The sequence below is a fragment of the Ambystoma mexicanum genome, chromosome 11, assembly GCF_040938575.1.
Source record: "Ambystoma mexicanum isolate Mex_15411 chromosome 11, UKY_AmexF1_1, whole genome shotgun sequence".
NCBI lineage: Eukaryota > Metazoa > Chordata > Amphibia > Caudata > Ambystomatidae > Ambystoma > Ambystoma mexicanum.
Window position 1 is genome coordinate 564,121,590 of NC_090934.1, and position 16,481 is coordinate 564,138,070.

The following is a 16,481-nucleotide window of genomic DNA, read 5'->3' on the forward strand; positions in this document are numbered from 1 at the left end:
TTATTCATGAGCATGTGAATCCATGCCAGACCCCATGCTGGAGAAGGAACAAGTTACTTACCTGTAACTGTTGTTCTCCAGCATGGGTCTGGCATGGATTCACATGCGAACCCTCCCGCCTACCCCTCTGCGGCTCTTCACTTGGTCATACTGCCACTTCACGTGCTTCCAAATCTGAAGATGGCTGCCAGAGGCGGTGCTTAGGTAGAGGGCAGTCATTGGCTGTGGTCAGTATGACGCAGAGACCAGTGATTGGTTATTACTACGAAAGACAGATCAGAAACGAAACTGATACTGGTTTTTTCTTTACCGAGGATTCCCAGCCTGACGACGGGGAATATTCATGAGCATGTGAATCCATGCCAGACCCATGCTGGAGAACAACAGTTACAGGTAAGTAACTTGTTCCTTCATATTACTCAGAAAATTACCTTACCTTCGTTCTACTCTCCTCCCCATCTGGGGAAAGAGGAAGAAAGGCTACATCGGCTGGACCCAAGGCAAGCTCTGAGCTTTTACATCAGCAGACTGGCTAGGGTTAGGCAAGCAGACCAACTGTTTGTAGGATACTCGGGTCACAAGTTGGGACTACCCATAACAAAACAGACCATTTCCAGGTGGATTATTTTGGCCATTCTGGAATGTTACAAACTGGCAGGGAAAGAGCCACCCCAAAATCTTAGGGCTCATTCAACCAGGGGTATTGCAGCCTCTTCGGCCCTCCAAAGAGGGGTACCGGTCCGAGACATATGTGCGGCTGTCACATGGTCGTCCGCACATACGTTCACAAAATTTTACAACCTGGATTCCTCCGCTAGTCAAGAGACCAGATTTGGAAAAGCCGTATTACATGCGGTTCATTCCTAAAAGGGATACATGACATTATTACTCCCACCTCCAATTACGTGCCACTGCTATGGGAGTCTATCAAAGATAAAGAATACGTCAGAGGACACAATCCCTTCAAAGAACAAGTTACTTCTTACCTTGTAACGTTCTTTCGATGGGATGTTCCTCCGACGTATTCCTTATCGCCCCTCCCATCCATCCCCGCAGTAATACTTCCCTTGTGGTTGCAGCTTACGCTCCTTAAAGGTCAATAACCAATTCAGGCATGACTTATCTTATGCTACAAAACGGAACTGAGCAACGGACCCGCTCGTGGCTATTTATGGGCATGGTGATGTCGGCACCGATGCGGTGGCTGTCGAGGGACATCGACTCTGCGGACGTCGACGCGCAGCGCCCTCTACAGAGAAAAAATCTCAGAGGCCAGCAAGCTGGAGACGAATTATCAAAGATAACGAATACGTCGGAGGAACATCCCATCGAAAGAACGTTACAAGGTAAGAAGTAACTTGTTCTTCTATTGTATCTTCTAAGCGTTCCACCATTACAGCATCCGGCAGGACCTCCCAGGGAAAAGACCAGGCCCCCACAGCCCTCTGTGTGGTTCCCATCTCGTTATTTGAGCTATTAGTGGTACGTGGTCAGATAACAATATGGCTCCAGTATTTATCCCTCTACATCACCCAATAGAGACGCTGATACCTAAATAAATATAGTGAATCCTGGATAGGGTCTGGTGGACATGAGAAAAACAGGTGAAACCGCACTCTCCCCTCTCTTCCCATGCTGTGCGTCCATGAGCGCTAGGATTATCAAACACTTCCTTCAGGGTTTTAGAAGGGGGCTCAATCCTTGGCTGTTCCCTGAGCTCCTGTCTATTGAGGGGTCCCACACAAGATTAAAATCCCCTGAGAGAACAATGTCTCCCACTGCAAATGTTTCTAGTTTCAGTAGCATTGCTCGTAAGAATCCTTCCTGCCTGTGTTTGGTGCATATACTGTCGCCAGAGTCATTCTCTCGAATCCCATTTGCACAAATAGAAACCCTCCCCTGTTTGTCTTCTAGCGTGCGTGTTACCTTTGCTTGGAGTGAGTCTCTGAGGCCTATCAACACCCCAGCAGATCTTCCCTGTGCGTTCACCCGGTAAAGATGTCTGTAGTGATGAAATCGTGGGACAGATTTATCTGTTTTTTAAAATGGGTCTCCTGGAGCATTACTATGTCTGCTTGGTGGTGATTCAGTTGTCCCTCCACTTTCTTGCGCTTGCTAGGGGAATTCAATCCCTGTATATTATTGGACATAATCGTGAACGCCATTATGTTTATTCTGGGTCAATCCCTTTTCCCCTGGCTCTGGCAGGTCTTGCTTATGTTGGTCCTTTATTCTGCATGCATAGGTCCTCCCCGCCTCAGTCTCAATTCTCTTCTCCTCCTTAACTGCAGGCATTTTCCCACTACCCAACTTCCCACTCCTCACCTCCCAACCCACAATAACTTTAACTCTTCCCCTCCCCACTCCCCTTCCCCGGTCAGGGGCACTGTTCCCATGAACTGCCCCAGATACTATCGTGAGGCTTTGGTCCTGGTATAACCCTGGAGATATCCTCTGTGGGGTCAAACTACACCCCCTGTTAGATTCCCTGATGCCACTCCAACTTCTCACCCTCCGTCTGGACCGTTATATTTAGCTCCCTCTGTTTTACCAGTGACCAGTTGTGTTCAGGGAACTTAGAATGTATATCTTTTGTTAGGTACGTTATGGTCCGGGCCTCCGGTAGTTTGTTTGTCACTTGTCCTCTGTGGGAGCTATCCCTCCCGTCTTCAGTCTAATGCTTCTGTTGCCTCTCCTTCCCCAGGCTCCAGTCCATTCCTAGGGTTTTCTACTCCCAATAGTGGATGGTGGTCTGGATGTTCTCAGCAAGTTCCTTTCTTCTTGCAAGTTCATCACCGACAGGCCCTTCTCACATGTCGTGACTCTTTGTTGCCTACCTTCCCAAATGAAGAGGAGCCCGAACAGAAATGTCCATTTGTAAGTAATGTTCTTAGCAATGGATGTTTTGGTTACTGGGCTCATAGCCTTCCTTTTTTGTGGGGTCGATAGTGCCAAGTCTTGGCAGAGTTGTATTTGGGCCCTGTTGATTTTGACTCCCGGGTGAGCCCTTGCTGCACAGAGTAGGTCTGCCTTCATTGTAAAGGAGGAGAGGGCTGCTAGGACATCTCTAGGCCTTGAGCCTGGGTCTTGCCTTTTCGGTCCCACCCTATGAACCCGGCCTATCTTCACATTCTCTGGTTGCCACTCTGTTAAAAGGCTTCCGAAGCATTGCTGTATAGTGTCCTTTAGATCTTTGTCCAGGATAGTTTTGCTCAATCCTTTTACTAGAATATTTGACCTACGAGAGCGATAGATCCTCTGCTTGCAGCTCCAGGTTATGGGTGGCCCTAGCTACTTGTTCCAACAGGTCACTGCTTTGCCTCACCTCCTCAGCCATTTCTGGCAGGCCCTGTTCAGTTGCATTACTCTGACGCCTAGACCAGTAACCTCCTTCCTGACTTCTTGTAGGGAGCTCCGCAGCTCTTCTTTCATCTTGGTGAGTTGGTTCTGGAAGGAGTTTAACATTCCCTCCTCCATTCCTCTCAGGCACTCCTGCATATCTTCCTTGTTCAGGGCCATGTTGCTCGTTTCCTTTTCTTTGGGCTCTCCTTTCGACTGGCTCTCCGATTATTATTGTACTTGACAGCCCCAAAGAGGGGAATGCCCAAACACGTGAATCCACCCCTCCCCCTGCTCACCCATGACTCTGTTCCGCTAGATCTTAGCAATGTGGCGGGTGGGAGGTAGCGGGAGAAAATGGGCAGGGGGGTCAGGGGCCACTCCGAATCAACATCAAGGGGTGCCCGTGGGTGTCACTAAGGTCCCCCATCTCCTACCTCCTTCGCTTGTCGGTGCCGTCTCTGGGGGGGGGCACTCCTCGCCTAGTCTGGAAGGCAGGGGCGGTCTAGTAATCCTCTGTTATGTGCCCAGGGTGAAAGGCGCCTTGGTCAGGGGGCTTCCCTTAAGGCCCAAAGAGAGAGAAAGATAGCGGCCCAACTGTTCTTTACCGTGACCTCGGAGTCGAGGGCGCTGCGCACCTCTGCTGCTTCACTCCTCCGCTGCTTCACTCCTCGCGTGGTCGTCCCCTTCAAGGCTGCGCACTGTTCCCTGGGGGCAACGATCCACTCCACCGGAGGGGCGACGTTCAGCTATTTTCTCGTGCAGTCCCTCACCGGTAGCCAATCCGCCCCTCGCGTGGTTCTGGGGGCACGTCTCCCCGATGCAGGTTGCAGCTCGCTGGGGCAGATTTTCTTCACTTGGGGGGGTTGTGGGTGACACACAGTTGCCGGCTCTTGTGGTCCCTCACCAGCAGCCTCCTCCACTCCACCCACGGCCCCGGGAGGCGTGCTCTCTACCTTTACAGCTGTTCATACGCTAGGGGAAACCTCGTCCTCTGCCTCAGGTGTGTTTACCGTTCCACTCCACAGTGATCGCAGAAAGCTATTCTTCCCTTTCTTGGGTAGCCATTAGGCCAGCTGTAGTAGGCCTAGACGGAGGACAGGGTGGTATGTCCTTGCAGTTCAGTGGCCATCTTGGAATTCCCCTCTGCAGAGTTTTAGCGACTGAAACCGGGATCTGGATCGGAAGGGAACTCACCACATATAAAAATCTCAGTAACAAGGTCGTTTTAATGGCTGTTATGCGAGCAAACCACAAATGTTCTTGCATATCCCACCTCTTAAGGTAATCTAAAAAGGTTTTCCAAAGACCCGGGATATTAGCTGCAAATTGACCCTCATATTCTGGTGTCAGTGTTACCCCCAAATATTCCATTCCATCCCGTTCACAGATCAAGGGGAATTCCCTGCTCCATATAGTTACTGATTTAGGATCTTCCGTAACGTTAAGGGCCTTAGATTTGGAGTAATTAATGTGGAAGCCAAAACACCCCCGCAAACCTCCTCTAGGAGCATCATAACCTTTGGGACGAATGTGCAGTGTCTCAGAGGAACAGTAGTATGTCATCTGCATATAGCGGGACCTTATGCGTGTCCCCTTTAACTCTGACCCCATGGATTTCTGGGTCTGCCCTAATTGCCTGTGCCAGTGGCTCCATAGTCATGGGAAAGATCAGAGGACAACCATGTCGGTTGCCTCTCCGCAACTGGATTGAGCTTGAGCCGTTGACCAGCAGTTTCATAGAGGGTATCTAAAGGTAGGCAAGAATCATGCGACTAAAGACCGACCCATATCCGAACCTTTCCAAGATGAACCTCAGAAAACCCCAGTCCAGTCTATCAAATGCTCTGGTGGCGTCAACCACGTTCACAGCCCTTCTAATATTATCTTGGGTATGCCTCCCCATAATAAACCCAGCCTGATCAGGGTGTATGATCTTTGGCAGCACCCCCATTTACCATTGGGCTATCACTTTTGCATAAAGCTTAGCGTCCCCATCGAGTAGAGAAATGGGAAGGTAGCTAGTGCATTCAGACGGATCCAAACCCGGCGTTAGTACCAGAGTGGTTGTAAAAGGTCCCATATCCCAAGAAGCCACCACCAATTCCCAGATTTGATTAAACAATCTAGTTAAAGAACTAATTAGTTTATTCCGGAAGGTTTTATATTATGCGCTGCATAGCCCGTCTGGTCCCTTATCTTTATTCCCGGGAAGAGAACCTATAGCTCGACCCACCTCCGCATTTGTGAATGGGGACTTCAAATGCTGCCTGTCCTCCTCATAGATACAGGCTAGTTCTATTTCCTTTAAGAAGTCTTGCTGCTCTTGCTGGACCCTAATGTCCAAGTCCTCCCCCTTCAGGATCTGAGAGAAGAATGCCTGCAAAATATCCACTTTCTCTCCCCCCAACCCCCTCAGCAGATCGCCCGCTGGATTTTTAAGTTGGGTAATGTAATTCCTAGCCTTTTGCCTCCTTAATTTTGCTGCAAGGAATCGGTTGGCTTTATTTCCTCTTGCATAGTATGACTGCCTAGTTTGTATGAGGAGTTGCACCGACCTGTCTGCCAAATGGGCTTCTAATTTCGCCCTAGCCTTCATCAGTGCCCGCCATGCACTCTGGGATCCCTGAGATCTATGCAAACCCTCTGCCTCCTCAACTTCCCGTTCCAACCTCACCCGAAGGGGCTCCATCTCCCTCAGGAAGGTTGCTGTGTGCGCGATAAATTCCCCTCTCATCACAGCCTTGCTAGCATCCCAGACCATAACCCAGTACACTGTCCCAGTATAATATTCCCGAAAATAATTTTGCATGGCCTTCTCCATATGGGCTCTCAATGCAAGGTCTCTTAGAAATAACTAATTCAACCGCCCTGGTCTGCGAACCTTCAGGGGAGGTGTTAAAGGCTCAGCCCAGAGAATGACCGAGGCATGATCAGTTTGATACCACACCCCTATTTCTAGTTCTGTGACCTTTGGAAGGAGGGTGTCCGACACTAATACCATATCAATCCTGGAAAAACCCTTTTGCCCTGCAGAGTAGTGTGTGTGCACCCGGTCTTGGGGATGGAAAAAACACCATGTCTCAATGAGATGTAGCTCTCTGAGAAAGCATGCCAACACCTGTCTACGCCTACCATTGTTGAGGGTGGCTGGGAGAGTTTTGTCCATTGAGGCGTTCATTGCACAATGAAACCCCCTCCTCCCCACTAATACCTGCCCAACACACCATCCCGCTACCTTATCCAGGAGATCAGTTAAGTGCTCTTGCTTCTCATTTGGCACATATAATGCAATCAACGTGACCAGCTGGTTCAGCAACAACCCCCCCTCCCCCACCCCAAAACCAGGTATCGACCCTCTCGGTCTTTGTGTAGAAAATGTTTATGGAACCCCATACCTTTTGCAATCAGTATTGCTACCCCCCTCTTTTTAGTGCCACTGGATGCAAAAAACTGAGAGGGAATCTTTGTCTCATCCGGGGCTCATCATTGTGGAGCAAATGCGTTTCTTGTAGCCAAACCACAGAAGCCCACAGTTCAGTCAGCCGTCTCAGGATTGAGCGTCTCTTGACCGGCGAATTCAACCCCTGGACATTCAGGCAAACCATTTGTGCCTCAACCATCATCCAATCCCAACCCTTCGCATCCCATGAAGTTCATCACCAACCCCTTCCTCCGATTGAAACAGGGACTCCTGTGTGCCACCACCATATTGTACCATTGGACTCCCTCTTTGTTTGTGAGAGAAACTCTTGTATACCACCACCATACTGTAACTTTTAGAAAATTGAAAATAACACCTCATCCCTCAAACACCCAATCTAACCTCAGATCTCAACACAGCGTTTATCCTATTCTTCCACCAGATTCTAAACACCAACCATGTTAAATGGGACTCTCCCCCCCCCCCCGCTATCCCTCTTCCCTCCTCTTTTCACATTACCTCCTTCATGTGGAGAAACTCCCCAAAAGACCCTATTGTAGAACATTGTCAAACCTGCTCCATAAAATCGATGAATTAGACAACCTTCCAGCCCCAGTTCAGAAGTATGTGGCCCCCCCATAATTACCACATCCGGACATTATTTATCACAGATCAAGTGGGAGCTGCAGGTCCGGCGTCCCACCCTACTTCCATCATTCCCTCTTAGGGAGGGGAGTAGCGTTCAGGTTGTCATCCGGGTCAGCCTCTGGCCCCATCGAACGCTGTCCTCCGCACCCCTCCATCAGTTCTGTGGCCTCTTCTTCCTTAGATATGATATAAAGTTGGCTCTGCAATTCAAAATGTAGGCCACATGAGAAAGTCCATTGATAACGTATGTCCTTGGACTTGAGCCATCTCGCACCTTACTTGCTTCCGCGCTGCTCTCATAATCTCCTCCTTCACCTGAAACAGGTGGATTCTAGTCAGGACTTCGGGAGCCAGATTCCTGCTTAATTGGTAGGTAGAGTACATGCGGTGGGTACGGTCCAGGAAGATCTCCCGCTTCGATGAGGCATTCAAGAGATGTTGGAACAGAGTCGTCGCATATTCCTGCAGATCCGCATCCGGCACTGATTTAGGGGTCCCTCGAATGCGTATATTCTGCTGAGATCTATTTTCGGCATCTTCCTGTTTGCTAAGGGCCTGCTCCATCTGCTGCTCTAAGGCTCCCACCCGCCTGCCAGTACTAATGAAAATACTAAAACTACTACAAGTACTTCTGTGGCACGGTTCTACTTCACACAACTTACAAAGTCTTTTGACTTTCCACAACATCAGTTTTGACTACTTCTTCTGGGAAAACATGAGACACATTGGTGCTGTTTGTTCCACACTTTTGATTGCAGCATGCAATGCAGGTTATGCCCCTCTCCTCCTGAACACCTTCTGTCAGAAAGGCAGCCTTCCTGCCACTCTGGTTTCCACACTCTTACATTTAACAAAGTTCTGATAATTATTTCTTCTCACTCCTGGTCTTCTTCGGCTTAGGCAATGCTTATTTAGGTCAGTTCCCCCTATTGCATCTTTCTCCCTCTGACAATAGAGTCTAAAAACAACTGGCTTCTTAATTGCCCTCTCTTGGCTTTGGGAATGTGGTTTCTTTTTAAATGGATTTGTTATTGAACTCTTTTGGCTTAGCCAACAGTTGTTTATATTATTATTTTTTTGTTGTTGTTTATATTGGTTTCTAACAATATCGCCCTCTCGTGGTGTTAGCAGTTATTCTGACCTTTAAAAACACAATGACACTTGGCTGGCCTGTTCGCCAAGTTCTTGTATTGCCACTTTCTCCACTTATCAGCTTGGTATTTAGAATAATTATCTTGCTGCTTCACATCACTTCGACGTACATAATATTTGTTTTTCTGCCACTTCACTCTTCTTTCATACGATATTCAAAACTCCTGGGCTTGGTCAGCGCGCGGTTACGAAGCGCTCCAGGGTCACAGTATACTATCGAACACACCGGGTTTGGCTTGCACGTCTGCCTGCTCCGCTGCATTCAGGTAGTCTGCTTCTTCTGCTCAGGGCGGCACAGAAAAGTGCTGCCCATGCTGGTCAGAACAAGAGTGTTTCTTGCTCCGAAGGCACTCTGGTGCTTGCCTGCCACCATAGTCTGCCTTCTTGTGGGGAAAGCTTCTCAACTTCACACTCCACCTGCCCCCCCTGCGCATCTTTTCTAACCACAGTCTTCAGGGGGAAAGCTTTACAAATAACGCTAACCACTGAATGACATCTGCAAACAAGGTCTCTGAAGGAAGAGACCCTCTCAGAACCGGCATCCGTACTGCAAGCTCTGGCGGCTCCGGCATCTCTGCTCTCCTTCAGCTGCAACTGCCAGGTGGAGTCACTGCAATCACTCCACCTCCCCATACTGCTCTCTGTGGCCTGCACCTGAGGGGGATTTTTATGCCACTGTCTCCCTCAGGTGTGGGTCATTAGCCCTATTAGCCTGTTACTTGCAATCCAGGGCCTCTGCATCCCTCTTCTTCGTCCCAGTACTTTTGGCATTGTGAGTCTTCAAGTCCCCAATATTCGATTTGCTCATTTTAATCGGATAACTGTTACCAAATGTGTTTCTAACCTTAATCACCATTTTAAAAGGTGTATCATAAGGATTTACTGAATGGTTTTGCTTTCTATGGAGATTAGGGTTTTCAGAATCTAAGTTAATATTTAGCAATTCATTTTTAATACTCCCCTGTTGAACATGGACGCTTTCACCTCTACAACTGTGCTTGACTTTGGGGGGAGGGAATTCTTAGTATCAATACAGGATTGGTTGGAACAGTTTTTACCTTCATCAGAATAATTAGTTTTGGGAAAGAACAGCTCCCTCCGACAGCACGCCATTACGTATTCTGGCATCACTGACTCTTCCTCCTCTGAGGAAGACAAATACTGCGTCCCTCCCAACGGTGCCTCACATTCCCTTGGGGACCTTCTCCTCCCAGGTAACACCACCCCAAGGGTCAGGATCAGTTAACAGCTGCCTTTCCCTGGCCACCTTGGAGGAGACTTTAGGTAGGGTCTTTGTGAGGTCTCTGCAGGATTCATCACAGTGGCCCTTAAGAATCTGCCCACAGGGTTGATTCTGAAAATCCATCTCAACTCCTACCGTGGCAGGGGTCAGGTGCACTTTGGCAAACAGTTGCTGCATCTATGGCTCTCTGCCCCCGAACTCTCCACATCAAGGAAGAGTGGCTTGTAGAGGAGGGTGTGTCCCCTCCGGTATCCCTGGGCAAATCCTGTTCCAAAACTGATATGGACTGTAGTTCTCCATTCTATGCTGGTGGGGGGGAGGTTGTCCCTGTTCGTCAAGGAGTGGCAGCACAGCACCTCTAATACTCTTTGGCCTTGCAGGTTGCATCACAGGGCTACTGCCTCTTTTTCCCCTCATACCCACACAACCACCCTCCTTCCTGCCCTTGTATCCCAGTGGGTGTTCTCCTACTGGAAGAGGTCATCAACATTTTGCAAAGAGTGCTATAAGCTGGTGCCTACAACGGAACGGGGGAAGGGTTGGTGCTACCTTTTTCCGATGAGACTGGGGCCTGAGTCCAATCATGGGTCTGTGACACTTAACTTGTATCTGCTCAAGACTACTTTAATATGTTCACCTTTGCTCAGATGCTGCATGACTGGCTGGTGTCACTGGACGCTCAGGTCACCTACTTCCATGTGCTAATCCATCTGAAGCACAGTAAGTACCTGATGTTTGTGGTTGGGAACATCTACTACCAGCTCTGGGTTCCAATCATGGGTCTTTGACACTTAACTTGATGTTTGGCCTTTCCTTGGCACCAAGGGTCTTCAACAAACTTGTTGGCAGTGGCTCATCGCCTAAGGGAGAGCATTCACATATTGCCATACCTGAGCAACTGGCTCATTCAAATCCATGTCTGGTATCTGCTGGTTTCAACCAGAAATGTAGCCTGTTACATAGCTTGGGCTTCTCACTGAACCACAAGAAGTCCCACTGCTGTTTGCCATCCAGTTAATCAGAGCAGGGCTTTTCATCCAGAGGATCGGATGGTGAACATTTTACAGATGGTGAGTGTCTTCCAGTCCCAAGTCTTTCCCAAGCCTTTACCTTTCTAGATGCTTGTTCTCATAGCCTCCTGAATTCTGGTGGTGCTGGAGGCCCAGTTACACATGATCTCACTCCAGTGGCTGCTTCAAAGTCATTGGGCTCTGCTCCAGGGTGACATAACAAACCTTTTAAAGATCTTGAGTGATAAGCCTTGGTATCTTCTGAGGTGGGTCCTGTGAGACAACATGCTGAGAAGGGAGTTGCTTCAGCAGCCATGGCCCGAACTGACAATGGTCATGGATGCTTCCTCGAAGGGTTGGGGTGTTTAACTGCTGGATCTTACAGCGTACCACCTCGGGCCCTCGGCCTTGGCTCAGGAGTACATCAGTTTGCTGGAGCTATGGGCTATCAGGATTGCCATGATTGCCTTCTCATCTGTGTGAGGCAATTGTCCTGATTTTGATGGACAACACATTAGCCATGTACTACCTCAAGAAGCGCTGTGGTGTGGGACCGCAGCCCCTGTGCATGGAAGCAATACGACTGTGGCTTTGCGCTCTAGAGAATGAAGTTCATCTTCCCCGGATGGCAGCCCATCTTCTCGGGACTGAGAATACTATTGCAGATGCTTTGAGCAGGGAGACATCGGCATCCCACAAGAAGAAGCCCTGCAAGAATTTCTTTGTGGAGATCTTCACCTTCTAGGGTGGACTTCGTTGGTTGCAGTGTAAATAGGAAGTGCGAGTTGTTCTGCACATGGGTATTTGCCTCTGCACTGGAGATCAGGTAGAAGCGTTAATTATCGAATGTAACTTCAAGCTGTTTTGCGTTCCAGCTAATACTTGTCATGCCGCTGTTTCTCAGGAGACCGTGTGAGTTTAGGTCCATGGTGATCCTGGTGGCTCTGCCAGGGGCCTGGAGGATGTTGGACCTGACCTATTGGTCCTCCCTGGCACATTCCTGTGAGGGTGGAAGTACTCTTGTATTTGGAGGCCAGGTCCTCTATCCAAACCTTAGCATCGAAAACCTACATTGTTTGCTGCTGACGTGAAGTATAAGGAGAACACCTGTCGGATATTATCCTGGATACACTCTTTTCCACTAGGAGACCTGCCACAAAGTCTTTCTATTCTTGCAGGTGACATAAGTTTTGGCTTAGTGCCCGGGACAAGTCTGAATCCTTTGATCTGTTCAACTTTCTATGTGCTGGACTTTCTGCTTTCCTTAGCTCAGGAGGGCCGGCATATTGGCTCTGTGAAGGGGTACCTGTCCATTTCAGTTTTTTGAAGGACTCATGAGCCGGGCTCTTTCTTCACCATCACCACTCTTGTGCAGTTGTTTATGAGGTTTGTTATCAGTTTCCCACAAACCAGTTAGTTGTTACAGTGTAGGATTTGTTCTTGGACGATGGCAACTACATTTGAGCCCTTCCATTCTTGCTCTTTAAGACTCTTCACGCCTAAGGTGATTTTCATGTTAGCCATCACTTCTGTGAGAAGTGTGAGTGAGCTCCAAGCTCTTTTTATTAAACCTCCCTGCTTCTTATTCTGAGGAGAATGTGGCTTTAAGAGTGTTTTCTCTTAGAAGATCAATCTTCCTGTGTTTTTCCCTCCACCTAATCCTTCTAAAGTGCTGGAGACAGATTCCATTAGCTGGACCCTGTGTGCACTTTCAGTTAATATTTTACTCTGACTAGCAATATGACAAGCTTTTTGTAGATTACGCTGTTGCCATCTACAGGTGTCTCATCCTCTGTATTTCTGAATGTTATGATTTTGCTTGGAAGGATGTGCATGATGATTTCGGAGCTTATTCCACTAGAGTCCTGGCACCCATCTCTGCCTTCCAGAGGGATGTCGCAGTTCAGGACATCTTCCAAGCGGCTACATGGGCATCTTGGCACTTGTTCACCAGAGACATTTCTGCCTGGATTCTCTGTCAGGACCGGGTGCTCGTTTTATATGGAGGCGGTACTTCAGAGCTTTCTGGTGTAGGCATTGGTTTCTCATTTGCCTCTCTGCTCCTGATTTGAGTACTGCTGTGGGAGTCTAAGACGGGAAATCTCTGGAACGAAGGAATCATTAAAATAACAAATTACTTAACTCTTGTTCTTTATGTAATGTAATGTCCTTCCACCCATTGATTGCTTGTCACTTTCCCAACCAGGCCCCTTTTGACAGATAGCAAATACATCTAATTTATTCTAGGGAAAAAGTAGGCGTTGAGGTCATGGTACGTGGTGGATTTTTATATACTGACCCAGGCGCTACGTCGGGTATCAGAGGGTGCAGCAGCGCAGTGCAGAGCTGCGCTGCACCTCCTGTTGGAAAATGTTTTGGAAAACAGCAGGCACTGGAAGAGCTGTATCTAAGGTGAGCAATCGGTGGGAGGAATTACTAATCCATCCAAAAGAACATAATCGGTTAAGTGATTTGATCTTCTAATCCATATTTTTTGTGCAGTGTGTGAGTGGTATTGTGAAATGTTATGGTTTTGGTCTTCAGTTTTTCAACTGTGTTTTATCTTCAAAAAGTGGTATCTCACCTTTGAAGAGGTTCCTAAATTATTTGTTAAGTTTAGTTTTAAAAAACAATGTTTTTTAATATTATATTTATATAGTATAAACCTATCTTGGAAGCAGTAGAGTGCTGTACAGCAGGTTTAGGGTAACGTTAACAGGCAAGTGTGTGTGTGTTTTGCAGATAGTCAGCCCTTGGCTAGTGAGTAGCCTAGGCAAAGTCAAAGGGCTACTGGAATAGCCAGGTTTGACCTTTTCTGTTCTTGTTTCCACAGAGGAGCTGTATGCCAAGTTGGAGCTCTATGAAGAGCAGCAGCGTAAGCTGCAGGCAGATCTTGAGCAAGTGACTAAGAGAGCAGCATCACAGGTGAATTACAGTTTTTTATTTTTTTATTTAAATTTTATTGATTTTTAAACATTAGGATTGAACATACAGGTGGGTGCTTGTTATACTTGCAGGGTTACATCAAGATACTATATTGTTCTACCTGAACAACATTTTAACAACAAATGTGTCCTGCCCTAATGGAAGGAAGTTTTAAACCCTTACCCCCCTCCCTGCCACCCCTTAACAGTGCTTGTAGTTCTTCCAGTTCATTGGCATTTGTTGTGTCGATTTGTAGTGGGCCACATGACATTTATCACAGATCGTCTTTTGAGTTAAGAGTTGATGATTAAGTTTGTGACAGGCATGTTTAGCTGACGGCGTGTCATATGATGCTCAGTTCTTGCTAGGATGGGGTGTTTTCTAAATTCCTCGGTGCTCCGGGTCGGTCGCCACTGAGCCTGCGATGTAGTGACTGACAGTGACTGACAAAGTCGCACCAGGCTTCCTCGTGTCGTGCAGCTTTGTCTTGGAGGGCTGCCGTAATTATTTCCATTGTGTAGATGTTTGTTGCGATCTGTATCCAGTCCTTTTTAACTGGAAGGTGTGGGGATTTCCATTTGATGACCAGGCCCACTCTCGCATTCAATAGCAGAGGGGATGCTAGTCCTTTAACCCTAATCAGTTCATCGTCCTATTCTTCCAGACCAAAGAGAATAAGGAGGGGTGGGTGGTTCCCTTTCTATGCTGGTTAACTGTTTGATCCATCCCAGGACTTCCAGCCAGTAGATGCGAACTTTGGGGCAGTCCCACCACATGTGCCAGTAATCGGCGTCCATGCCACATTGTCGCCAGCATCTCGGGATGGAGGTCTGAAACGTTATGGAAAGCCTGTGTGGGTCGTACTGCCATCTGTGGAGTAGCTTTATTGCATGTAGTTTGTACTGGGCTGCAATTGATATTCTGGATGGTGTTTCACAAATTCTGTCCAAGCCTGCTGATCGAATTTCCTGCCGAAATCTTTTTCCCATCTTACAGATCAGTGTGCTGTACATGCATGCTATTAGGCCTTTGTTTGTGTTGGTTGTGTCCAAAATTGTCTCGAAGGGCGTGAGCGCTCTTTGCGTTTTGGCCTTCCACTCCCTTTTGGATAATGCACCTTTCAATCGCAGGTACAGGAAAATCAGAATCGGGTGAAGTTGGAGAGCTTCCTCTAGTTCTGTGATTGATATGAATTTTCCGTTTCTCCACAGCTGGCCGACTCTCAAGTCCAGCATGAAACCAGGCTTGGTATCTGGCGTGTTTGGGGATTTCCTCTCTGATCCCAGGGGATCAGAGATGGCTCAGAGGAGAAGGCCACGTGGTAACTCCGGACATTCCTTTCTCTTCCTTCCATATGTTCCATAATGTCCCCAGTATTGGGTGATTGTGCAGTCTTCTTATAAGTTTTGGTCTGGGGACCCATAACCATTCTGCGAGAGTTGCGGGGGTTAGATTATCGTTGTCCAACTGAACCCATTGCAGGTCCCTTCTGTCGTGCAGGTGTGGGATCAGGATTCTGAGTTGTGCCGCCTGGTAATATCGTTCTATATCCGGAAGGCCCTCTCCTCCCTGCTCCTTTGGTAGTATCAGGGTTTCATAGGGTATCCTGGGTTTCTTTTCTTTCCATAGGAATTCCGATATGACCTTCTTAACTTGTTTGAAAAATTGGTTTGGGATTGTGATAGGCAGGACCTGAAAGGGATATAGGAAGCGTGGGAGGCTCCCATCCTGGCGTGCAGGTAAGCACTTCATCGTGGTGCCTCTGCCCCTCTTAGAGCATGCTGCTTCCTTATTCCCTCCTCCCGTGCCCTCCCACCGGCCCCTATTGGCCAATTCATCCCGTTTGCTTGTGAGGGCCTAACCCTCGGCAAACGTGCTTCCTGCGCCATTTCCCATCTGGCTTGCAGGTAAGCACTTCATCGTGGTGCCTCTGCCCCTCGTAGAGCATCTTTGTAATTTGTATTTTCACCCATGGCGGCCGAGCGGTCCGCGATGCTCCAATGCTTCTTCCTTATTCCCACCTCCCGTGCCCTCCCACCGGCCCCTATTGGCCAATTCATCCCGTTTGCTTGTGAGGGCCTAACCCTCGGCAAACGTGCTTCCTGCGCCATTTCCCATCCTGGCTTGCAGGTAAGCACTTCATCGTGGTGCCTCTGCCCCTCGTAGAGCATCTTTGTAATTTGTATTTTCACCCATGGCGGCCGAGCGGTCCGCGATGCTCCAATGCTTCTTCCTTATTCCCACCTCCCGTGCCCTCCCACCGGCCCCTATTGGCCAATTCATCCTGTTTGCTTGTGAGGGCCTAACCCTCGGCAAACGTGCTTCCTGCGCCATTTCCCATCCTGGCGTGCAGGTAAGCACTTCATTGTGGTGCCTCTGCCCCTCTTAGAGCATCTTTGTAATTTGTATTTTCACCCATGGCGGCCCGCGGTCCGCGATGCTCCAATGCTGCTTCCTTATTCCCGCCTCCCGTGCCCTCCCACCGGCCCCTATTGGCCAATTCATCCCATTTGCTTGTGAGGGCCTAACCCTTGGCAAACGTGCTTCCTGTGCCATTTCCCATCCTGGCGTGCAGGTAAGCACTTCATCGTGGTGCCTCTGCCCCTATTAGAGCATCTTTGTAATTTGTATTCGAGGGGATTGGGTCCTCCGATGTATTCTATATCTATGACAGGTAATGTCCACAGCTGTGCTGCTTCGGAAAATCTTTGGCGTCTGCATCCTGCGTCGATGACGTCGA

At 48.4% G+C, this 16,481-nt stretch overlaps 1 protein-coding gene across 4 annotated transcripts in view; it reads left to right on the forward strand.

Annotated features, from left to right (window-relative positions):
• Nucleotides 1-16,481, forward strand: part of LOC138503575 (golgin subfamily B member 1-like) — a 1,546,163-nt gene that overhangs the window by 632,539 nt on the left and 897,143 nt on the right. For all 4 annotated transcript variants that reach the window (XM_069623402.1, XM_069623405.1, XM_069623404.1 and 1 more), the window contains exon 13: nt 13,650-13,741. In XM_069623402.1, coding sequence (XP_069479503.1) covers nt 13,650-13,741 — 92 coding nt within the window. The remainder of the gene's footprint in view (nt 1-13,649; nt 13,742-16,481) is intronic.